Source organism: Cyprinodon variegatus, unplaced genomic scaffold, assembly GCF_000732505.1.
Source record: "Cyprinodon variegatus isolate N-32 unplaced genomic scaffold, C_variegatus-1.0 Scaffold903, whole genome shotgun sequence".
Lineage (NCBI taxonomy): Eukaryota > Metazoa > Chordata > Actinopteri > Cyprinodontiformes > Cyprinodontidae > Cyprinodon > Cyprinodon variegatus.
Window position 1 is genome coordinate 44,553 of NW_015151356.1, and position 26,302 is coordinate 70,854.

The following is a 26,302-nucleotide window of genomic DNA, read 5'->3' on the forward strand; positions in this document are numbered from 1 at the left end:
TAAGAAGACCTGTTTGAGTTTTGCCAAAGGCTATTGAGGAGACATGTACAATATATTTAATAGAATAGAAAATCCCTTTATTGTCCCAATGGGGAAATTGTGGAATGAAACAGAAAATGATCAGAGGGAACAATTCTTGCCTTCATGCAAATAACTGTGTGCTTTAATTTAGCCCTGGAGATTACCCAGAGCACAGCATTCCCCACGGACACATGGTGTTTGCAGCATCATGCTGTGAGGACACCTTCCCTCTGAGGGGAACTAATCAGAACTGATATTAAGATGGCTTAAGATAACTGCAAGTTCATACTGGAGCAGAGCCTGTTAAGAGGCCACACAGACCTGATCTTATGAAGGGAGATCATCTTTGAGTGGAAAAAAAAAAATGCTAAAGATACAGCCAGAGCCACAAGGAAAAGGTTTAAATCAAGAGGCATTCAAGGGCCCAGACAAAACCTGAAGAAACACGCACATAAAAAATTAAAATCATTGACAGAACTTGAACATTTTTGTTCAATCAAACTAATATTTGCCTCTTTTTTAAAAGGGTTTTTAAAAGGGTTTACTTTGTGTTGGTCCATCACAACAAAAATCCACTAAAATATGTCTGTAAATTAATATAACCATATATGAATACTTATTTCAAGGTGCATGCATCAATTTCTCCGTCCTCCATTTGCTTACCATTCACTCCAACTCTGAAGCATGTTTTAGTCTGCATTAATGTTACAGTATGGCAGCCTGTCACCCTAAACCCAGAATTTATAAAAATTTTAGATTTTTTTCTCTTTTTTTCAATGAGGCACAATTCTGAGAAATCAACTGATTTCATGTTTTCTTTTATGGCTAAAACTGTTGTTGATTAATTTTTCTGCAATGTTTGGGCGTGATGTTGCTTCCATGTATGAGTCACAGACAGGCAGGAATAGAAAAGAAGTGACACAACTTTTGAGGTCTTTAAACAAGTTTTACAAAATATACATGTTCTCAGTCAACACAGTGGTACTCACACTATGTCCATACAAATATCCAACAAACATACTAAACAGACTTTTTATTCCACTTTTATATATTAAAAGCTCTAACAAAAGGCAGCAAAGATACGTGATAAGGCAGATCCATTGGACACACTCATTGACACTCTATTGAACACATTCTACTGCACAGTTACACCAGCGAATGAGATGGATGGTTTAAAGGGCTTCTTTTTTGTCCTAAAATGACTTATTTGGTGAAAAAAAAAATAGAAAAACAGACAAAAAAGTGATCTAAAAATAAAAATTATGTGGTAAGTATCCGCCCCCAATTTATTTCTGTTTTTCCATTTTGTTCAAATGTCTCAGAGCATCAAAAATACTTTTATATTAGAGAGCAGTCTATTGGTTAATTCGTAAAACAATTCAAATGAATATTTTATTAATTAAAGCAACAATGTAACTTGTAGCCATTGTGACTTACAAATATTTAAATATTACATTTAAAATAGCTGTTTTTCAAATTTGAATATGTCATTTTCTGGTCCTGGTCCTTAATATTCAACACTGCACTGTTGCAAAATTAAATATTTTCCCTGTTTTAGAATCTAAAACAGACCACCTTGTACCAGCAGGTTGAGAAGTCAGAGTTACACGTAAAAACAAGGCCGTATTTACCCCACTTGATTAAAGTCAACACCATAGAACTAAAAATATGTTCGATCAAGTGCATGTATTTTCTGTTTTGTTGGCTTCTAGCTTCGCTCTGATGTTTAAGGGGAGCTAGACTGTCATAAAGCTTGGCTCTAGGTCACATGACTCATTTAGGGATTCTTACTTACATTGAGAACTTTTTGAGAAGAGCAGCCTGCATGGAGTGTCGATATACGCTAAGAGCTGTACGTTGATCTGAAAAATAATTTAGCATTTTTCAAATTAGGGTAATACTTGGGTCAAAAGTTACACAGTGCTGCTTTAAAGAACAAAAACACAAACTCTTCAAACTAACCTTGTCCTATTAAAAAAACAAAAAAACAAACAAAACTCTGGTTAATTTAGAAACTACCTTAACAATCACAAAATGGGAGTGCAGGTGGCGCAGTAGTTAGCGTGCATGTACAGAGGACTTAGAACTCGACGTGGGCGACCTGGGTTTCGAATCCGACCTGTGAACCTTTGCATGTCTCTACCCCAGGTCACTGGTGCCGAAAAACTCAAACCCCCCCCCAAAAAAACATCACAAAAATAATTACAATTTAAACTGTTAGACTACATGAAGTACACTACAAATCTTAAAATGCAAAGTATCAAACCATAACTAAATGAAATGCAAGAATAAAATAGAAGCAAAGTAATGCACATTCATTAGGCTGATAAAGGTAACAGTACAAAGACAAATGAGAGGCTTTAGGGCTGGAGATGTCCACAGGGGGAGCCAGTATCCACATATGGAAAACATAGAACAGAGGTGAAACCTTCCTATGATAGAATGATGTAATAAACTTATTTTAGGAGCATATCAGTGGCTACCCAGTAGGTCAAAAAATGTATTCTCAAAAATACATTTGCTTCCCTCACTGGACTTAACTGTCCAGCTATTACCTTTGATCATCAGCTAAATGTGACATGACACTCCAGCATCAATAAGTGACTCAAACTAAGGAACAAAATTAAGATTTTTTCATAGCCAAATCAAATCCTGAGTTTTGATTTTATTAAGAGGCCATGGCACGACCATAAACAGAGTAATCACAGTACAAAATGCTTCAAGGTGGCTCAGTCAAACAATTCTGAAAAAAATGAAGGGGAAAAAATGTCTCCACAAAAAATTAAAAGACTTATTGCAAGCTTTAAATGAGAGGTGTTGAAGCCTGTTACAGAGTGCAGGGATTGTTTTTTCATCTAGGCCAAATTTGATTTGAATTGCCTTTATTATGTAGATGAGCAAAAAAAATAAATATTTTATTTTATACTTTATCATTCTATCTGCTTATATAAAACATTTTTGATGATCTGATACATTTAAATTATGACAAAACAGACAAATAAAGGAAATATTAAATGAGGGCAAAACACTTTTCCACACTGCATGAGTGGCATTGTGACAATTTAATTTTTTTTTTAAAAGTATGGCCTCTGGTGTTGTTGATGAGTGATTGTCTAAAACTGCCCTTAAACTGCATGAAACAGAGAGGGAGGGAGAATGAAGAAGAACAAAAGGAGATCATGAATTGTCTGAATATATTCTGAGGAGGTGGAGACAAAAACCTGCTGTGATGCAGAGAAAAACCAAACGCTTTAATTTCTTACAAATGAGGAAAATGAACTCAGATGAATTTATGGTGAGGTGTCCGTCCATCATGCATTCATAAGCAGCAGGTGGGATCTGTAGCGACTGAAAGGAATATACGCTGTAACAGAAAGTATAGCACATCATCTCACTGTTACACGTTGAAGGAGTCTTTGCCAAAACTACGAATGTTTCCATCTCGTTTGTGCGAATATGCGTCAGTTCCTTGTGTTTTTACAATCTCAAGAAGGATCAGTGCGTGACGAATGAAGGTGTGACGTAAAAAGATACTCGTCATCTTTTAGGCTCCTCGACTGGCTGACACAAGCGACATCAAGCATCAAAACAGTGACTCAGATAAATCCACTCAACTTAGAACATCCGTCTGCTTCAGTTTCCATTCTGCAAGGCCCACTAAGCACAGCAGGTGGTTGACATCAGAGAGATCGGCCTGTTGTTGGCCTTTAGAAAGGTATTCTTCACCTCTTATTGGACCACGGGAAAACTTCAGGAAAAACACGTCGGAGGCCCCGCGGTTTGTCACTGGCCCTGTCCTCCCTCTGTGTCGTCAAGGCAGCCGTTCAGGCAGTGGTCGTCGCTCCCGAAGGCTCCCTGCGACTGAAGCAGCTCGTACTCCTGGTCCAGGAAGTCCAGGCTGTTGTTGCTAGGCAACCCACGGATTGTGAACTTGTGGGAGACTTTGGTCCACTGCTCGCGATTCGCTGCCACTCGTTCGTATAGCTCAGTGGCCCCAGGAAACAGTTCAGACAGCAGCCTGTGAGGACAGAGATGGAGGGGAAGCTTAAGGTAGGCTTCTGTTAAAGTTAAAGGCCTTTATTCTTTACAGAGGTTGCCAGCAGTCAAAAAAAGAAAATTTTTTTTAGTTTAGATAATAAAATCACTTGTGAAAAAGAAAAACACAAAAAATTATTTGTAAAGAAAAGAGGAATAATTTGTTCTGTAATAGTCATACTCTACATACAAATGTTTATGATCATTCCTTTAAGGTGTTTAGTAAAGGAAAGAAAGACACAGGATAACAAAGTAACTGACAGATTAATAAGGTACAGTTGTTATTAGCAGTCAGTATCTTATCTCAGTGTTTCCTAACCTTTTTTGACTGTATCCCTTTATAAATTTTCATTCATACATTTTTATAAATTTCTGAAAAGTTTTACTAATTGTCCAAAAGTGGGAGTGGTGGTCTAGTGGTTAGGGCAGAGAGCTTGGAATCCTGAGTTGTGCCTTTTTCCCTCATGGTTGTGATGCAATAATGGTAGTTATCAGTTGGAGCCTCTAATAACTTGGGTAGTTGCCCAAGTCAATTGTTAAATATAAAGAACACTGAAAATAGCTTTCAGAAAATATATGGTTTACAGTAAAGACACCAAAATCCAAACAACAAAGAAGCTTGAAAAAAGAAAGATAAATCTAAGTAAATTATTTTATATTTCCTGTCAGCAGCATATAAAAACATAACTTCCTCGTTCACTGGCCATGAGCTGTTAGAAAGTATAGTAAAGTTGCCTGAAGGATTCATAGTTTGTACGTACTTGTAGATGGGCATGGCGATATGCTCCATGAAGCTGATCTGTAGCTCTGGGATGTACGCTTTCTCTCTGTCCATCATCTCACTCGGCCTGTTCCCCATGGCTTTTTCCTGCGCGTGCACCACAAACACACATTGCACAGACATGAGTTCGGAGCTCAATAATCTGTAATCGCAAAGTTCAGCCACATGCCAAAAGTCACAAAAAAAAACATTTCAGCTGCTCAGACATACCAGATCTCCTTGAGAGAAGAACTCCTTGTAAATCAGCTCCTGTAGACAAACAGAAGCAGACATATATATCCGCACACATTGTTTCATGTTAACAGAAAGGTGAAAAAAATGACATTCGGGCAGATTTATGCCAGGAACTAAAAAAAATCTACATATGCTAATCACTTAAAACTGGTCAAACGAATGGGCTGATTACATTTTTTATTCCACAAAATTTTCTATTTCCTGATAGAAACAACACCTGTGCTTACTTTTTTATTGTGAGAGTGTAGTGATCAATTTACTGACTAAGAACAAAACAAGCCGGATATAGCACAGAAATCTCTGTTGGATAAAAGAGAAATATGTAGTGTTTTTTCTTTCATTAGGGTGGGGGGATCAAGGATTACACTGCATTCGATTTGAGTGTTAGGTGTTTGCAGATTGAGGGTAGGATTTAGGGCAAGGTTTACAGGGGTTTTGGCAATGAAAAGGGGGCAGTTCAAGATTAAAAACATAATCCAAAGATGTAGTGTGGGTGCACAGGGGAGACTATACTGGGGTTTCAATATTATTAACACATGTAAGATTCCAGATATTTGGTATTCAGGTATGTATAGTTGAAGAACTTTATATAGAAGATCAATCAAGGTAGTTCTGTATGATGTACAGCAGCTAGTTTAGGCTGTGAACTGACCGCAATCTTGCGTGTTGTTTTCCAGTCCTTGGTTTGGTCCGACAGATCACATGAAGTCATCAACAGACACAGCAGCAAGGAGTGGTGGGTGCGACTTTTTGTATTGTACCCATCTGAAACACACACAGACTCTCTCAATAAAACATATACTTTAAGCCAGCACTAACTATCTGAAGAGCATAATAGTCCATATTCCGGAGATAGGAGACCCAGATACAGTTGAATAAAAAGAATAACCATTATAATTACTATTATTGTTCAAACACATTTCACACTTTTTCTAATACAAGGGTCCCTTTCTAAAAACAGAAAAGTACAAAAATATATTGATAATTACTTGCTGTCTGAAAATGCAAAGAGTGATAAGGCATTGCAAACAGAAATGGGAAGCTTTTCTAGACAGGAAAGAACAACGGATATCAATGAAGAACATGGACAGAAACTTAAACATCCATGGGGATTAATAGGCAACAAGTAAAACAGGTAAGTGAATTAAAATAAAAAGACAATAAGGTATTATCCCATGCTCAAGAGCTGATATCAGAAGCCTCAAGGAGTTCATGAAAAAGAAAACATTACACAACCCGAACAGGGCGGTCAAATGGCCCTGAGTCGAGGATAAGTCAAGTCAAGTCAAGTCAGCTTTTATTGTCGCTTTCTTCATATGTACAAGACATACAAGGGAAATGAAATTACGTTTACTCTCTAGAAATATACAAATATACAAGAAATATACAAGACTGAAAGAAGAATAGAAAGACGAAAACCCAGAGTTCTGATGGGTGACCTGCAGATTGTCAAAAGGAAGCCTAGAGATCAGGAGGTCAGCAGTGGTGAAGTAGGAACCTTTAAGGTCAGCTGCAGTGATGCATCAGACAGAAAGTCCTACCAGGAGTTTACCCAACTGGACTGGTTGGCGACTGGACCAACAAAAGCATCCTCAAAACGTGAGGATGGAGAAGCTCTGAGGGCTGTGACCCAGGAGGAGCAGGAACAAGAGGATGTTCCATTTGATTGATTGAGTGACTGACTTAACTGATCTTACAGGGGAGAAATTTACTTGTTAGATCAGCTCAAATAGTCAAAGAAGAAGAATGTGCCAAAGGAAGAAAAATCATACCGGGTTATTGCACAGGGTGTTTACATGGGTATTTATTTGGATTGATATTTATATTTAAAATTTAAATATTTAAAATATTTTAAAAAACAGGACATTTTTCAGGGTATCAAGAGTATATTGCACATTATACGTTGCACAAGTTATTGCCGTTGTAGTGTGGCATTGTAGAGTCTGGTTGTAGTAGGGATGGATGAATTGCGGCAGCCCTCCTACAAACAGGGTGTAAAAGCCTTTCAGTAGAGGAGCTGGTCAGTTCCTCTACAGTCTGGCGCAGAGGGTGCAAGGTGTCATCCAAGATGGATGTAAGCTTGGACAGCACCCTCCTCTCAGCCACTTCCAACACTGAGTCCAGAATGCAGCCTAGGACAGAAGCAGCCTTTCTCACCAGTTTGATCATTCTCTTTCTGTCCCGCTCTGAGCTGCTAGGGGCCCAGCATACAACAGCGTAGAGGAGGGCTGATGCCACCACAGAGTCATAAAAAGTTTTAAGCTGCGTGCCTGCATAAAACAGATCCACCTGGAGACCATTGTTGGACACCATCAGGAACTGGGGCATGAGGTGGCTGAGGCAGCTTGAGGCAAGGAAAGGGCTCAGGTACTTCCAGGTGGTGAGAGCAGGCACTTTAAATCTCAATGGAGCAGGCTTCAGGACAATTAACAAAATATCTGTAACCAAAGGACTTGAGTAGTTCAATGGACCTGTGGAACAGCTCTAACTGAAGCGCAAACGAGTGCAAAGTGTTGGATTCAGAAGCTGCCGGCAGTTTATTCAGTTAGAGTTGTAGGAATGTAGACCAATGCCTAAAGGTTAAATCACAGCCTTGAGCCCCAGAAATGCAACAGCTGTTTATTTGCTTTTATAAGCTGGGCCGTCAAAAGTCAGCCAGTGCCAGACTATTGAAAACTAATCAACGAATAGACTTCCAGCGTTCTTCTGTACCCGTTTACCAAGACTACAACAAGCTTAATGTTTTCTTGTATTTTCCTGTTCTCGCCTTAACCTCATCATACACCTCATTTGGCTTCAGTCATTCTGGACATTGACCTGGACTAAACCTTGTAAGCCCTTGAAATCTGCTCATAACTATACAACCTGCTAAAAGCTGCCAGAGAGTGCCCGCTTAGTCACCTATAACAACTTTGCTTATAACCAGCCATGCTTTGCCTGCAACAGGACTTCATTCAAGATTCTTAAATAAACCATTTTCAAAGACACAGCAGAGTGTTATACCAGTGTGCATCAAAATACTTCTACCTTAAGCCTTCAGGTTGTTTAAAATATTTTTGGATGGCAATTTATGCTAAAAATTGTCATGTTCTTCTGTTCTGAATGCTAATTTTAACACTTTCCACTCTTTTGGAGGCATGCTGGTTTGTTAGATGTTCAAACTTCTGCACAAAGACAAGATTCCTCCCAACTTCCACCAAATGACCACATAAATCTTTAAATTATGAGCTTACATTCCATGTACTTTTGTTTTCTGTGGCATGATGCTCTAAATTACCAGCAGTTTGTTGTCATGTAGAAAATTTTACTTACTTTTTTATACATACTAAGCAAATGAAATGATCACATCTGAAAAGGAAAAGTGGTAAAAATAATGATACTTGGCCCATAATGACATAAAGACATTGAAATGTGTCTTAAAATACAAATTAATTTATATTCTTCTCCTTGGAATTCTGTTCCAAAGATCATATTTAACTGCTGCATTTGTCTGCATTCTGCTAACCTGTTTCTTTCTAAATCCATAACTCAAGAGTCTGCAGTAAAAATAAATGTCTAACTTATTTAAGGTTTTGTGTATCCTTGAATCCCTTTAGTAGCTTAAGCTTAATTCACTTCAGAGGCCTCGACTCAGGATAACTCATAATTGGTTGCATTCAGGCATGACTAACCTCTGGCCTAGACGTTACAGCTAATTAAGTCACACGAGGGCGTAAGAAACTGTAGGAGATTATTAAGGATGCAGAGGCTGAATGCTGTGAGCTTTACCACAATTCTTCCAAATATTAGTTCATTGGAAAACCCGAATCACGACTTTATTGTTGTTTTTTCTATACCCAAACTACTTGAACTTTTCTACATTTTGTCACATAACCACAGATTGTAATGTCGTTTTTAACGTGATAACTACACTGGATTTTATATGATAGACTGACACAGAGTAGCACAAATGTATGAAGTGAACAAAAATGATAAGACTTAACATTTTTTTGTTAAATAAAGACAGAAACAGTTTGGTTTGCATATATATATATATATATATATATATATATATATATATATATATATATATATATATATATATATATATATATGTACATTGCTACCAGTTTTGTTTATGTAAAAAATGGAAAATGTTGCCTCAGTTTGCAATTCTGAGAGGAATCACAACATCTGTGAAAACCCTTTTCAAGTCCTGCTTACATTTCTTCATTAAATTTAGGTTTAGGTTATTCATGAAGTTTAGTTTCAAAGATTCCTCATCAGACACTAATCTCTACCATACCTGTGTTGTGAAAAATAGGGAGATTTTTTTCATTGCTATATTGGCCCATGGGGTAATTGTTTGTCATGTTTGCCTTGTACAGTATTTTAAACCTTATGAAGGAAACATATTCCAAAAATGTTGTTTCTTTGACATTCAACTGATGTTTTTTAAGGACAATGAAAAAAAAGATAATTGTGAGATTTAATCATTGAAATGAGAATCCGGAAAACTCAATAACAAGGCAGTTACATTGCAAGGCATTTAGTATGCAGCATTGCTGACCAAATTAAAAAGTGTGTACCACTGCCTGCCACCATCTAAAGGATGTTGACATGAAGAAAAGTGGCTACAGCCACTGTACTTCAAACTGAGACTTAGACAACTTTTATTGTCATTTTGTTTGCACAGAGTGTATGCAAAAGGACGTTTCATTTAGTACATATTTTCAGACAATAAATTAACATTTTAATTCCATAAAGTACAGCAGTGATCAAATGTAAACAGTGTGGGAGAAAAAAAAAAAAAAAAAAAAAACGGTGCAAAAAAAACGCATTGATATGGAAGTTCAGAGCATTAATATATATGGGGCAAATATGCAGTATTTTTGGTTTGGTGCTATCAGTGTGATGCAGAGTCTGTGACATGATTTAGAGTTTTTCAACAATTCAGCAGTCTGATGGCAGTAGGGAAGAAACGGTTGCAGAATCTGCTGGACCTGCATCGACTGTGACCGAAGCTCCAGCCAGCACTTTGTGTATTTGTTTGGAGCTATAGCAAGCCGCTGCCTTCAGGCGCAGCCACTTACTTCAAATTCATGCAATAAAAAAAAAATAAAAAAAAAACGTCCTCAAAGTTGCAACTTAACAAATTGCTTAATTCTATAACAGCTGCTTCTCGTGTTCTAGCAGGCTGTATACAAAGGGTTGCCAGATACTGTGACATTTATCCCCATGAGCTTACTATTTTCCTTTACTAAAAAATCGAGATATTATCGAGAGAAATGACTGATCAGAACATCGGCCAGAGATAACATAGCTCTGGCTGTATGCTCAGCTTCATTTCAAAAAAAGTATTCCCATACCATGATGCTGCCACCATTAGGTTACATATCGGGGATGTTGTATTCAGGAAAAAGTGTTTAAATGTCAGGAGTACTTTTTATATTTCAAATATCTTCTAATCAGGAAGTTTTCATATAAGCTACATTCTGATCAAAGCCTTCCAAAACCTTACAGGGCTTTGCATCAATAACTACTAACACATACCATCAGCCATCCTTTGCAATTCCTTGAATATTCGAAGGTGATGAGCCAGGTCTGTAGCCAGAATAATGTCTCTCATCAGATCTAACATCCTCTGGTAATCCTAGAAATGAACAGTTCACAATGTAAACTTGAACAAGTGTAAAAAAAAAAAAAAAGCTTGAACAGCAGATTGCTTTTAAGTAAACTGTTGTATTTCACCTTCCTGGAGAATTTCTCAAAGATGTTGCAGCCTTGTGTGTTGAGAATAGCAATTGCCTGTGCAAAGTGGTGTCTCTGTCAAAGCAAATGGAGTATAAAGACAGCAGTTATAATATGACAGCCATGTTCTGCATGCAGAAAGCAAAACAAATTTTCACCAATCTTCTCTTCAAAAAATTAAAGTGCTTTTTTTATTTTGACCACTAGATGTCACAATAGCACACAACTTTAGAAGGTTAAAGGCAATTAAAAAAAATAAACAATTTGTGTTAATATTATTGAATAAACACAGCCATGATAAAAAAAAAAATCAAAATTTGTCAAGCTTAAATCACCTCCATTACAGATCCCTCCGAGCTGTAGAGAGCAGCCAGCACTGATTGCTGAAAGTCAAACAGAGACACAAATGAGACAGATTCCCTTCAACAGCGTCCCTACCACCAGTGGAAAACCACATCCTCTGATTTTTCTCCAACTGCTTGTATCAGCTTGGCTCTAAACCTAGAAAGCAGAAAGGGATGCTGATAGATTGTTGATTTAACGGATGCCCTTTGCTGCTTTCTGTTGCTGTGCTTGTGTTTGAGTCATTTCCCGCTGCAGGGCTGTGTATGATTAAAGTGAAGCGGAGCAACAGGGTTGCTCATCGAAGTGACATCTTTACTCCACACAGGAGGGGAATATAAAGAGATAAGAAACCTACTCTGTTTGATTATTATGGAATAATGCGAAAATTAAAGGTCGCTTCCTGATGTTTGATATAAAAAAAGAAGATATAGTCCATGCTCTCACCGAGTCCACTTGGAAAGAATTGTTGGTGCCACGGTGGTCCAGGTCATGGCACATACAGGAAACAAAGAGAGCAAGAATCTCTATGTCTCTGCATAAAAACAGGAAAAGTAAAATCACTTTAGTTTCAGCAAAGTAGAACATTTATTTGTGGAATATTTGGGAAATATGTGCTTACTCGAGGTAGTTGGACAGCCCTAGGTTTTTGTAGAGCAGGTAGCAGAAGTGAGAAACAGAGAAGGCGTGCATCCAGTTGTGGTAGGGGGGGTCCCTGTAGCCTTTCTTCACCATCAGACAGAACCTGTCACCAAGGCAGGAATTTAATAACAGCCGGCGTCGCATCGTGTCGCCAGTGACATTGGGACATGCGCCATTAAAGGGCCAATTCATTTCCCCACTTATTTTTTTATTTGCAGCATGTAATTTCATTTTAAACATCATGACCTGGTTTGCATAAGTGCACTTCTTTCCTTCAGTTGAAAGAGCAGGAAGGAAATTAATGAAAATGCTGGCATATCAAAGCTCAGCAGCAGCTCTCGCTGAAGTTTGATATAAATTTTGATTTGATTTTACTCGTATCACGTTTCCATGACATTTAGATTTCTCTAAATTTAAAACATAGCTACTTCACTGCCCACTACTGAGATCTTTCCCTTGACTGACAGTCATTAAACTAACATTTGAAGAGCTCTTACTTTTTAGCCAGCAGCTATTTTGTTATTGATGCCTTTTTTTTTAATTAACTGTAACAACTGCTGAATTACTTTTAACAGGGGGAGGAATAATGATGTGTGTTTTATGTCAAAAAGGCTTCTATTACGAGGAAACATTTCCTTTAATTAATTTTGTCCAAACAGAATGACATCAGCAAACCATAACATTTTTATCTGTTATCTTAGACTGAGAACCTCATAGTTATTCATGTCTACACAGGATAGAATATTTAGATTAAAGAATCTAAAAATCCAAATCAAATTAGTCAAAGTGCTGTGCATACTAAGATTAATAAATAAAACCAAAAACAAGACATGTTTTTAGACATACAACTGGAATGAAATAGTAAAGAGAAGATATATGAGAGCATGTTAAATCAAAACTGGTCAATTCCTACCAAATAAAGCTGAAGTAGAATTCCCTTATAAACTATTTATTGTCTGAATATTTCCAAACAAAAAGCAGAATTTTACAGATATGCAAACATTTTTATGACAGGTATGAATCAATTAGGGATGAAACAATCGATCGGATTAATCGAATATTGACATAACGATCAACTAATTTAATAATCGCTTAATTGTTAAGTGCAGTATAGAGACTTTAAAACATGTCTTTAGCTGAGAGAGAAACCATTTTAGAGCATTAATTATATCAAAATTGTAGAGAAATATGTAAATATTTTGCATTTAAAATTTAAAATGTCAATATATTCTATCCAGAACGCCACAAGTGGCAAAGTTTTAGTTTCACCTGGTTTGAATTCTGTAAAAAAAACATTTTGCTTTGATTATTAATCGAAAAAAGAATTGACAGATGAATCAATTAGACAAATAGTTGTTAGTTGCAGCCCTAATAATAAATATGGTGAAAGAAGCTGATCGATAGCAATGAAAAAATACGCCTGATAATTTCACTAAACTCTGATCTAGAACTGCTGGATTTCTGGTGGATGTAGGAAAAGGAAAGCATTTAGCTTCTAAGTCTCTTATGCCAAATTAAGCCAGGTGGTAGGGCTGAACCATTTTGAAAGGTTCAAGGTTACCTTTGCTGAGATATGGCAAGAATAAATTGATGCTCTGCGTAACCCAAATAAGTACAGATGGCTGCTGTTATAGACCTTGATTTATAGAGTAATGTGTAGGCTGGCTTTATAAACCAAAGCTTTGTATTTAGTGACAATCAAATTCCTTTTCATGCATTTTATTTCATCTTGCTTTATTCACCATCTACAATCATGTAAATGCAGTCATTTCTGTAGAATGTGTTGAGAAAAATAATCAAAATAGGCTGGTTACTACATTAAAAAGCCAGCAATGTTTCAGAAACCAGAGATCCAATTACTGTTAGTGTCTAAAATACTATAAAAGCAGGCAGTTCTCTCCCTGTCATGTTCAGAGCATAGATCGATGGAGGAGTCTAACCTGGCCAGAGTATTCAGGTCAATCTTGTACGTGTTGATGAAGCCCATATCTTCAAACATGCTCAGAACGCCCTGCAGACACACACGGCAGATTTCATTATTCATTTCTCCGGTTTGTTTTTTCCGATTGTTCTCGCTCCTTTCTTCTCACAACCCTCTTTCCCTTTCTCTCACATGAGGTGTGGTGTCGTCAGGAAGGGAACGGGGCGTGTACGTGAACTCTGCGAAACATGGATGAATCTCCTTCACAGGTTCGATCCCAGTCACAAGCAGCTTAGTCACCTCCTCCTCTGACACCTGCAGCATGTGCATGCGGCATGATAAGACACTGAAAACACTGTAGGCAGGGCATGCCGAGTATTGTAGATGGATGTTTGTTTACCTTCATGTGGTACATCATCATTTCATTGGCAAGCGTGGACCTGAACTGAGCCTCATGCACTTTCTTGTAGAGCAGAGACTAAAGAATAAAAAAAAAAAACACAGACAAACATGAAGGAATTTGATTATAAAGACAAATAAGCCGATGTGATGATATACTGAAGATCCACATTATCCTGCTCCTTTATTGAATACTGACTTTCCTATGATCTGATATAAGACAGTTAAACATAGCTGATCACAGCTACCACATCAGTACAAAGCTTGCTACCCTGTTAAGCAACAGGCTTCGGCTAATAGTATATTTGCTCATCTTTGAATGACTAATGATTCTTCTTGAAGGCAGTTATTTTTCCAATTACACATCTTTATGGAGTGTAGATATCCTATTGAATACCTGCAGTCAACAAAAGGTCACATTCTGCAAGCGCTGATTAATACCAAAGCGAACTGGCTAATCTGAATAAAATATTTCAGAGCAGTAATTTCAATGAATTCATGATTTCCCCCCAGTTAAAAATCAGTGTTAACTTTAATTTTATCTTCCCTTCATTTCATTTGATCCTTCCTTCCTTTTAGTTTTAAAGAAAATATAAAATCATTACTCTGATTTCCAGATTGCACTCCTTGGGCTGCAAACAGAATAAATCTATTTTTTTGTAAAACTGTTTTGGGTATCAAAACAGCCCAGCCCAGTCATACTTTCTTACATGTGAAAAACTACGTTTAAAAACCAGGTAAAGCTACTGGGCATTACCTTTACCTGGCCAGCACTCCTGTCATTACCTTTGGTTGATGTTTTGCTTCTGCTGAATTGGTCTTATCTAACCAACTAGGCTCCAACCTAATTAAAGTGATCAAAAATTTTATTTTTCTGGAAAAAAAAATGTTTTGAAGATGCTTTAAATGATTTTTGCAGGTTTTATTTTCTCCACATTAGTGGTTGTTTATTTAAGTATGGAGTTGATTTACTCTTATTTTATGCAAATTCAAACAGATTCATTTAGACTATTTGCAATGCAATATTACCAACCTAAAAAAAAAAAAAAAACGATTTCAAGGTGCCTGTGAGTGGGTGCAGAGTCTTACGTGGGCGATGCTGATTCCACAGTAGATGGAGAAAGCTGTGGCCAGATCCTCATCAAAGCGGTTGAACCACGGCCCGTTCATTTTATTCACCAGCTCTGCTACGCCAATCACCTCTAAGAGATGGAGGAATTTCAGGAAAAAAAAGCAGAGAGAAGATGGTGGGAGGAAAAGATTAGGTGAGAAAGATGGAGACAGGGAAAGTAGATGATGAAAAAATGGGGAGATAAGGATGTGAGGATTAATGAAAAAAAATGGGGCACCGAAAGCAACAGTCAGAGGTGCAGAACAAAAGTGGAGTCGAGCAGCTCCGCTAACTCAGATTAATTTCACACTGGGGTTGATCCTAATTGCACAGAAAAAGATCCGAATTTAAAGCATCCAGCTAAACTCCCGACAGTTTTTAGTAAGGAGACAGACAACACTGAATGCAAAGTTGCTCTGCCCAGAAACAGTTTAGGCAGCACCCTCAACATGAAGCGGAGATTTCTGAAATAACTCGGTGAAGAGGGTTTGAAGTGCACTCTAAGCACTCTAACATTTAGGGACGAGGATGTGATGTAAGCTCTCTTTGTGCTATTCTGAGCAATCACCTAGGTGAAAATGTAGTTTCACTTTTTCAGACAAAAGAGGAGCAGAGGGTAGTTAACTCAAGTAAAAATGAGAAAAACAGAACATGATATTGGAAAAGAAGGTCCAGTAGTTTTAGCTGCTACAATAAATCACTAAATTTCAAAGAGACCTATTTAAACAGCAGTGTGGCACTGTTTTAGTAGAAAGCATGGAATACAAAGTATGAAAAACATTTAATCGTATGCACATTCCAGAAAAATCTGTCTTTTACATTGAACCCATCCCTTTGAAGTCTACCTGAGGCAAAGGGACCCATAGTTGCAGTCTGTGTGGATCAAAACAGGTACTTGCCTTCTTCAAGCAGTCTGCTCTAACCAGAAGGCCACCACTCCCCCTTTAGTTAGTTTTTTTTTATGTTATTGGAGCAATTAAATGTGTGACATACTAATTATCACCTTTAAATCTGTTCAGTAAAACCTTTTTTGACTGAAATATACATTATAACCCACTCTAAAACGGCATTCCTTCCTTTCCTTCCCTATTTATTCATGATTTTTCTGCAGCTTCAAACTGAGGTCTTTTTGTCTGAATTTATTTTGTGCAAATAAAAGAGGTAATGCACCAATGTATCAGTGGGCGTTATATAACAAGAACCTCATTGCAGATAAACAAAATGCATGAATTCCTTCATGGCTAAAAATAACTATGTTAGTTTTTCACCTCTGTTATGCAGGCGGGAATTAAAGGAATCGCGGAGAAGAAATTAGAAAGACAAAGTGATCATTATTTTGCTGTGCACTAAAGGAAAATCTATACTGTTGGTTTTTATCACAGGGTTTAAGTGCATGGATGCTTTAAAATAGACCTCGGGTGCTATTATTGTGTTCTGAGGATTATCTCTAAAGTGGCAACAATTGGCATGAGATTATGCTCTTCCCAACAGGAGGTATTACCTTGTTTCTGCCTGCACATTATCCATAGGCTTTACTGTTTTGCTTTCATAAAGTTCCAACTAAAAATGTGCAATCCTAAATTTTTCTCAGTAATTTTCTTTATATACAATTGGAAATCATGTTTATTATTACTCCACTTTATAGTTTTAGATTAATTATTCACATTTCACTATAAAGAAAGACTTTATTTAGACGTAAGATCTATTTTTCTAGAGTCGCATATTTGGCTTTGTGCTTGTGTCCCATAACATTTCCAATAAAATACCTGTAATTTTTTGCTTTCAATCTGACAAAATGTAAACCAAAGTAAGAAAACTTTTGTATGGCTGCAACCACTTGGTCACTTCCTTCTTACCGTTGTTTTCATCTTTGATGGGGAAGCAGAGGATGTTGCGGGTCCTGAAGCCTGTGCTGTCATCAACGCCGCGGTAGAACAGAGGGTGGGAGTATGCATCCTTAATGTTTAAAATTTGACCGGTGGTTGCAACATGGCCTGCGATGCCCTGATCGGCTGGGATCCGAAACTCGTTCTGCAATCAGAGGCACAGACAGTTCTCATAATGTCCTCAAAAGTTTTTTTTTCTTTTCAAAACACATTTAGCTAATAAATATCAGACCCAAGCTGTTGCACTGAGTCAGCAGTTGACAAGCAGCTCAGTCTCTCAACTAGCAGGCTATGTTTGTCACATGGCAACTTTCTAAAAAATGCATAAAATGCCCCAGTTTCTTTCATTCTTTCTTTTTGGTGATGCTGCAAACACTTCTGAATTAATCTGAGACAACTAGGCCAGAAGGAACATGCTAGATAAGCCACAATGCAGGAAAAAAAAGACCTTTACAAAGGCAAATATGTGGCATCAGACAAGAAACAAACTCAGCATAAAGGGATATTGTAAGGGAGTGAGCCACCATGTGCCCACACAACTGCTTCACTGCATATTAGCATTTACCATAAAAGTCTCTGAAGCTTTATTGGAAGGTAAGATTATCATTCTTCCCAAAGCGACTTCCTAATTTATTGTCAAACTGGGTTAAATCCTGGTGTAATATATTATCTACATTAATGCCACAATCATTGAACTACTTATTGACCCCTCATGGTCTGTACTTGCTTGCATCAATCCAGTCACTCTTGATAATGTTTTGCTTCAGAAAATTGAATCAATTTAATATTCTTGCATCATTTATTTTTTTTTCTAAACAATAATATCTTTGTTTTTATCTACTATTAGAGTTATTTTTGAGAGGAATAACACATTATTGTATCAGTTTTATATCATGTGAAGGAAAACTGTTTTGAGCTTGCACCAAAGCATAGAGCTTCATTGTGATGAGGGCAGCCAGATAGGTTCCTAGGATGTACGCTTAGAAACCCGGAAGCAGCGATTCAATGGTTGAATAGTGTAACAACTTCATACCTATGCATAAAATTTTTTTTTTCTACATTTGCATAATCTTGGAGGTCTTGCAGGTTTGAATAGAGTTAGAAAACACTATTTTATTAGAATTACTTCCACATTTAGAGTGGCTCAAGCTTTCCTAATCCATCTCTATATGTTGCTATAGGCTTCGGCTGCTGGAAGACATAGGGACCGCTTTTCATCAATCTGCTTTATTCTGCTCATATTCTCCAATTGTGCTGTATTTCTCAGTTTGACCCCCTAACTTTATGTTCTTTCTGATTTTATTTTATTTTCATGTTAGCTTAATATGGCCTGGTTCTCAGTTTGGCTGAGACACAATCCTGGAGAGAGACATCAGCTGGGATGCTGGCCGTCCTAGTGGTTTGGGCCTAGAGCCTGGAATCCTGAGTTTCTGAGTTCAAGCCCTACTCCCACAGGCTGCCACTCTGAGTCCCTGAGCAAAGACCCTTAACCCCCACACTGCACCCTGGGCGCCACACAATGGCAGCCCACTGCTCCCCATGAGGATGGGCTAAATGTGAAGAGTTCATTTCATTTATCTGTACTTGTGAAAGTGTAATGCCAATAAAAACTGGGGGAAAAAAACAGCTTTCATTTTAAGCCCCTTTTCTATAGCCACTCAAAACCTTGGGGCTTTTGAAATAGTGGATAGCATTTCCATAGGTATTTTCCCTGTTAATTGCCATTTCAAGGGCTTTACTCTATGGGACGTTGATAGCACTACAGACCCAGTACATTCTGGGCATGCTGAGGAGTGCTTTGTGTACAGCTCCTGTGCTTAAGTACCTCAAGTTTATCACAAAATAAGTCGTAAAGGTGTTTTTAAGCAAGAAATGACTTGCCAGTTGCAAGTTTATAAAAAAGATAAAAAGTCAAATAAACTTTTTAAGCTTAGGGATTTACTTGTAGCTGGCCAATATTGGCCACTTTTCCAGCGTTAAGCCCTGCTTCTCTCCTAGTCAGAGCTACAAGCTCAGCTTTTAATGTGACTGCCTATTTTTGTTGCCTTGTATTCCTTTTAAATGAAAACAATCTCAATGCTCACCTGAGTTCACATCTTTCCCATCAGGTTCACCATGTCATGTAGCTCTAAAATAGACTGTTTGTATCTCATCAATTTTCTGTACCTTGTGGCTAAAATACGGTTGTATTTGCGATGGTGCGATTGTATGTTCACACGTACCTTTGCAAACTTCAGCAATGCTGCCATTTTCCTTGTACTGAAATTAGGATTCTTTACAACCTTTCCAAACAAGTCCTGCTGGTTCATTCTTTACCTTATAGAACTGTCATGAACTTTAACATCTAATATTAGAGCTGAGGGCTGTGGGGTCCGAAATGTTTTCTCTGAAATTTCTTTGTGTATTGCACTGTCTGACCTCTGGGTAAATGTGACAATCTTTGAAAATTGTTTACCGTCTTTTCCTATACTCTACACCCTGTGCTGCTGTAGAATGTCCACATATTTGGAAATCCCCATTTTAACATTTTTTTAAGACTCAAGAAATGTTTTTCTTGAATCTGGAGTGTTGGTGTTTTATCACAGACAACTAAAGCGCCCAGACCCTTAGCCTTGTTAAGGCTGTTGATCTTAGATAATTAAGAGATAGCGCATTTAATCAGCATTCATTTTGTACAATGAGTAGTAATGTAAGTGTCTAATATACCATGTGCTTCTGTTAACCTCTTAAAACCCACCAGGTCACCGGCGACCCGGGGGACCTTAAGTAGGGGTAATAATTAAGAATGCATAAAATTCCACCGGTAAAATTTTTACCAGCAGGTGAAGCCATTGCGCGCAGCTCCAAACTGACACCAAAAGTTTCAAACCCCACAGCTCTGGAACTGTTATAGCTAGAGGGCTGAAATTTTCTGCATTAGTGGTTGACATGATGTAGAACAAATATAATACAACAATACATTCTCAAGAATGTCTTTGTTACTGCTGTTAAAAAAAGACCTATCATTTTGGAGAATAAAAAACAACAACTTTAAGTCATGTTTGAACTGATGCAAGTTGGTCTGTGTTCTACTCACCCAATTTTAAAAACTAGAAACTAGAGGGTGTTAGCTTTCAAATAATGTATTGCACATTTAGGTTGGGCTTACAGTACCTAAGTTATTTTCTTTTCCATTTGGGTATGCAAAATAGGCAAGGATTACCCAAAATGTTGTGGATGTTAAGAGGTTAATCTAATGTTTTTATTTCAGTTTAAGACAAATCATTAACAAAACTTTGTCATAAGATTGACCACATCATTCAGGCTTGCTTTACCTCTTCATCACTAACAACACCGCCATCAAACACCTTCGCCACCAGCTCATGGCTGACTCGATCCAAGAGGAATACCGAACAACTGGAAGAAAATATAGAGAGAGGCAGAAAACACTGCATTGCTGATAACTTTCCACATTTTTCATCTAATCTTACTGGAAGTCAGTTTGCGACTTTTATTAAATCAGACAAGTTAAAAACAAATAGCTGGAGTAGCCTTTCCAAATGCAGATAAAGAGATTTCCAATCTGCAAACACAAGCTCTCTCTCTTTCCGACACATATTAAATCGTCCTTGTTAGGGTGAATCAGAGGGCTTACATCTCTGCGTCGCTCAAGTTCCTGGCCTCCACAATTATTTCCTGTAGCAACACTGACACATCATCTGAAGGAGTCCGACAGAAGGGAAGAGACAGAGAGAGGGAGGAATTAAAATGAAAACAGGGGAAATCATAGCAGTACAGTAGAGCCAGGCAGACAGAAACAGAGCTTAGAACAAAAGTACCTGAGGATCAGCAGCACAAGCTGATAAGAGCTTTTGTAATCATGGGTTCAGTCCAGTGAGTGGCAATTTGCTCTAACACTGGATCAATCTTTGTTCTTGCAGTCATGATAAATCAACAATGACATGTTCTACTGTTACTGCTGGCTGTTTCATAGGAATGGGATTGTAGTTATATGAGACATCATCTTTAATGCCCTTTTAAGTTTATGATTATGATTCTGGATATTATCACCTCCATGATAAGTAGTATCTCATTCAATTATGCGCACCATTTATTTCAAAAGGTGAGCATTTAAATATCTGCTAGGAAAGCAAATCATCCAACAGTGTCTGTTCTGTGGACATTCATACAGACAGGGGTAGAAACTTACCCAAGTGTGTGAAGAGATTCTTGGCCACTTGCAGAAGTGCCTATGGAGGGAAACAGTGAACAATGAAAAGCTCATCAGAAGACAGTTTCAGTCTCAAGAGCAGCATCTACTGCAGTTCTAGTATGAAGTGCACATTCCTTCATCAAAGTATGAATGGGACACTTATTATTGCCTTTTAATTAATTGTTTCAACCTTTTTTATTTGAAATTGGATTATAGGAAAGGCTGCTTTAGTGCACAAGTTTGAATCTGTGCAGGAGCTTTTCTGGTTAAAATATACATATGTGTTTAAATGTGGACATGTATCCTCACTAACATATTGAGAAACATCTCTCTGCGAGTTGTGAAAAAACAACAAAAAAAAAACATGTTTTTTGTGTCCATTAAAAAGCCTGTGAGAAAATTGTTTCTCAATATCTGACCACTCCTCTTGTTGGAATTGGTGTAACTAAAAGTAAATTCTCTGATTTCAATGTACAATGTATATGGTAGGGGCTTGACCACATGTATGTGTTCCAGCTGGAAAACGATAACAAAAATAAAACAGTATCTGGTTGTGGAATCAAAAAAGCAGGTTAAAACTATGATTCAGATTCTGAACCCTTCTTAAAGGCATACCGTGTAACTTTTTGCCACTAGGGGCGCTATACCTTTAACTGCCCGTATTTTGCTCATACTAAACATTGGAAATAATAATAAAGATATATGACTATATACTAGGAGCAAAGTATTAACTTACCAGTCTAATTATAAAGATGAGAAAAGAGAATTGTATTTACATCTGGCTTCTTCTTTGAGCCTGCGCCAATGAACAAACTTCTTTCCAAGATTGACTCTTGTTTTTGCTTGTGCACGATCCCTTTCACGTTTTCTCTTTTTAGCCTCCTCAGAAGGTTTAACATTTTTCCTTGCCTCAGTACATTGAAGTTAATGAATTGAATTAAAGAAAATCATCAACAAATTTCAATATTCACATCCATTGGTTGGAATCTGAATGCCGTGGAGGTACGTGGGTGTAGATGGAGGTATGTGTGTGTTAGTAGGTGGTTGTGGTGGGTGGAAGCACGTGTGTGGCAGGAGGTATGTGTTATACCTGGCATTCCACTTTTAATTTCTGCTCTTTCTGGAAAGCCAGAGTAGAGGTGAGGACTGTCGAAGTGTAGCAGAAGCAGTGCTGGATGACGTGTTCGTCTGCCTCTGTATGTCTGCAGAACAAAAACACACAAATGAGTGGGAAAGTTAAGCCAATACTTAATCTTCTCTTTCTTTTATATTCATGTTGCAGGAAAAAAACCCTATCTCATTTTCTTTTCTTATACCATACATCTTTTTAGAAGATTGTAAAAATAATATGACATATTTTGAACCTAAAGGTTGAAGCAAATGGAACAACAACAGTTTCAACTATTTGGTTTTGGTCAGTTTTTACTGGTTTAAATAATTCATTATGAGTTAAACAATAATTTTTTTCTTATCTTTTAAATTCATTCTTGTTTTGTTCCTGCTTTCTTGCTTGAAAAAACAACCTGTGAATTAACTAATGCAAGAACTGGAGACAAGGAAGATTATGTATAAGGAATAAAGTCACGGTGGAATGCTTTAAACTATAATGAAACCAGTTTCCTGCAGGTAGGGATTGTTGCATAGGCTTATAAACAAAAAGAATAATGACCACAGTTATACTGGTAATTGGCTGCAGTTTTCCGTAGCTTCCCATAGAGAGCAGTGGCACATTATTATGTGGAGGTTTCGAGCCTGTGACGGGCTAAAAGGGTTTTTCCTGGTCCCAGATCAGACACACAGGAATCCTGACAATGGAGACAGGGGCCTGCATCTGGGAAATCTCTGCGACTGACACCCAGGAGAGTAACAGAGCAACACTGAGACTGGAGGACCATTTTCTTTGGTAGCAGCTTGTTATTTTCAGTCATGACACAAAATAGTCTCTATCCCTCACAGGTGGAACAGTAGCCAGTGGGAATCTGTTTTTAAAAAACTAGAAATTATATACAGACAGGGAAAAAAACATGCAATACATTGCAAATAGAACCTTTTACTTATGAAATAGTGTTTTGTAACACAGCAGTGGACTTGGCTTCTGTGGTGCAGAGAAAGACATTTTAAATTCTTCCATGTCTTAGAAATAAGCCTTACAAGCAGCAGCCTTGGGCTTCCAAACAAGGCTATCATCTTATTTATGAAAAATAAAAGGTTCTCTGCGCTGGTTCAATTCCTTGCACTGAGGTTGATCTCATAGAATCTGTTTTGAATTTTTCAACAGAAGCTCATTTCCATTGCCTCTGAAAAAAAAATGTTGGTAGGCTTTTTTTGTTAGAAAAAGTAATGAACCTATTACTGGTGCTTCACATTCTACCAGGGGACCTGTGAGGCCATATTTTACTTTGCAAGCAAACAAACTGCATATGTAATCTATACAATGATGGAGAAGTTAATCTGTTTTACTGTTTTCACAGCAAAGACTAGACTTATTGTATCAACTGCTCTGTGGAACCCCTAATCCTGCAGCTTTCACTAAAGTAATGAGATGCCAACCACTACTGAGTGAAATGATCAGACATGATCCTTTCTCATCTGTCTCATGAAAGTGCATTTCTAAATAAATAAAAACAATATACTGAACAACTCCCCTGCATCATTTAGCAAACACAACCAGGGTGATGAAATAGCCAAAGCTTTTTCACCGACTTCTGCATTGAGGAGATAACAGCATTGCTCCTGGCAGTGAACAGACGAGACAAAAACACACGGAATGTACATGCCAGGGACCCGCTGCTGCCAAACCAGGCAGCCAAGCCACCCGCTGCTTAGACTCATGACCTGACTCCAGATCATCACCCTGCCAACGTCCTCATCATCATCATCATCACAGCCATCTGCCCACACACCCAAAAGAAGGATGAGTGGACGTGAGTTTTAAAGTGCAGCCGTGTGCTGTTGGGATGCACTTTAAGTCTGTATGTTGTGTCAGAGTCTTGGCAGTTGGTGCAACATTGACTTAGCCTTCAAAGCAGAGCAACAGTTTAAATACTTTTCAAGCATGAGGTTGAATTTAAGTCTAGTAGCTTTTAAAAAAGGGTGACATTGATTAATTGAGCTTTCCTGAAATCTGGCCTTAATGGAGGAGAGGGGTCCTCGTGAACAGGTGTCCCTCAACTTTTACATGCTTTCCTGGTGCGATACACTCTAATTAAAGGTTTATGTCATGAGCAGGACTCTGGAGAACCTAAATAGCTGCTTAAAAGGTTAAATCAAACTTTATTTAAATCAAACCTTATTCAGCAGTGATGGACCAAGCACACATCTTTGACAATTTAAAGATTTGTCCAGGGACAGCAGATGAAAAATAGCTTTTTGTCTAATTCTGGTGCATTTGCAGGAATGCTTATTAATGTACACTGTCCCTGTCAAATAAATAAATAAATCTAAATCCCTCCAAATATGTAATTTTCTGGCAAAAGCGGTGGCAGGAGGATCATGATCTGTAGAAAATGTCTACAGTAGTGAAAATGTCAGATAAGACAGATAAGACCACAATTATGATTTTTTTTGGTACACATGAAAAACCATGTGGTGGAAAACTAACGCACCTAATCAAACAAAGTGTCAGAGAAAGCCAAATGTCTAAAACTGTGTAGGAGGTTAACCTTCCATTAGGACAAGCCTAAATAGCCAGAGCTGTAATCTAATGCTTTTGTTTAAAGCAGGGCTGCTCAAGAGCTACCATCCTGTAACTTTTAAATGCATCTCGTCTCTAACACACCTGCATCTAAGGAATCAATCCCCTCATTTAGCTCAGCAGAGGCATGGGAACAAGACACACATTAGATTAAGGTGTATTAACAATGTGGTGAATCAAAAACCTGCAGGATTGGAGCTCTTGAGGACTGGACTTGAGCACCCCTTGGTTTAAAGCATATTATTGTTATAAGTTGGCTCAATTAAAGTTAACACTTCAAAATACAAATTTCAGTCATCAAATTAAAGTATCCCAATAGAATAGCTGCTGCAATCCCCACAAAAGGAGATTCTACCTTTTGTAGCGACTCAAGGAGGCTGAAAACCAACCAGAACACTTTTGACATTTAAATGTTCATGTTCTTGCTTTTCGTTTTACAATTATAGTATAAACTTTCTTTGTGTTGGTTTAACACATTAAATGCAAATAAAACGATCGATTTTGGGGATTTAATTTGACAATATGTGAAAGAAACAAAGAAGGTATAAATGTGTTTTTAAACAAAGGAAAATTATATTCAAACTGTTAGCACTAACTATCAAAGATCAGTATTCCACCAGCATCAGCTTTACAGAAATTCAAAATTAACTTCTGTCTGATAATGAATTCAATCACAAACACTGACAATTTTGTCATTACATTCCATCCCTAAAAAGGCATAATAAACACTTTCTACTTTAATTAAACAATTAAACATTGACATAATTTACATGTAATACGAGCATTTAGAAGATCACTAAATGAAATAATTTCTGAATATTTACAGCCTTGTGAAGACAGCTGATGCGTTAATGTTCACATCTTTATCGTGGTTCCAGCTTTAAGCTTCCCAATTAGCACCAATTTGTGACTTGAAACTGAATAATATGGCAAGAGGAGACATGAAAGGTTATAGAGCCAAAGCTCGAATGGAAAATTATAACTACATGGTTCTGGGTTTCTCGTTTTGGCATTTAAGACATTAGTGACATTTCAATCACAAAGCTAAAAACTTACATTCCTTTATAAGACTATTTCATTTTACATCTATAAACAATCATTAAATCTTTAAATTTGTAAAAAAATCAAGTAAAAAAAAAAAGTGTTGGGCATTTTTCCATCATTATATCTAGTCCAGAAATAATTGTTTAAAAATAGGCTTTAATGGTCGGTGTTATTTTGTCCCACTTTAGTCCAATAATACATGTTAAAGAGACGTTTTAACCTGGGTTTGCAACTTCTTTTCAAGGATCTAAAAATTATGTTATTTCACCT

General features: G+C 37.4%; 1 protein-coding gene across 2 annotated transcripts in view; it reads right to left on the bottom strand.

The window, feature by feature from the left end:
• Positions 1 to 2,666: 2,666 nt before the first annotated feature.
• pde2a (phosphodiesterase 2A) overlaps positions 2,667 to 26,302 on the bottom strand; it is a 236,914-nt gene continuing 213,278 nt past the window's right edge. For both annotated transcript variants that reach the window (XM_015398005.1, XM_015398006.1), the window contains exons 14-31: positions 22,385 to 22,496; positions 21,292 to 21,331; positions 20,737 to 20,800; positions 20,417 to 20,498; positions 17,073 to 17,247; positions 15,195 to 15,307; positions 14,107 to 14,184; positions 13,899 to 14,021; positions 13,726 to 13,796; positions 11,766 to 11,888; positions 11,591 to 11,678; positions 11,137 to 11,184; positions 10,802 to 10,876; positions 10,604 to 10,703; positions 5,724 to 5,836; positions 5,048 to 5,086; positions 4,818 to 4,924; positions 2,667 to 4,039 (exon numbers count right to left, since the gene is read on the bottom strand). In XM_015398005.1, the coding sequence (XP_015253491.1) occupies positions 3,805 to 4,039; positions 4,818 to 4,924; positions 5,048 to 5,086; positions 5,724 to 5,836; positions 10,604 to 10,703; positions 10,802 to 10,876; positions 11,137 to 11,184; positions 11,591 to 11,678; positions 11,766 to 11,888; positions 13,726 to 13,796; positions 13,899 to 14,021; positions 14,107 to 14,184; positions 15,195 to 15,307; positions 17,073 to 17,247; positions 20,417 to 20,498; positions 20,737 to 20,800; positions 21,292 to 21,331; positions 22,385 to 22,496 (1,786 nt within the window). In that variant the 3' untranslated portion in view covers positions 2,667 to 3,804. The remainder of the gene's footprint in view (positions 4,040 to 4,817; positions 4,925 to 5,047; positions 5,087 to 5,723; positions 5,837 to 10,603; positions 10,704 to 10,801; positions 10,877 to 11,136; positions 11,185 to 11,590; positions 11,679 to 11,765; positions 11,889 to 13,725; positions 13,797 to 13,898; positions 14,022 to 14,106; positions 14,185 to 15,194; positions 15,308 to 17,072; positions 17,248 to 20,416; positions 20,499 to 20,736; positions 20,801 to 21,291; positions 21,332 to 22,384; positions 22,497 to 26,302) is intronic.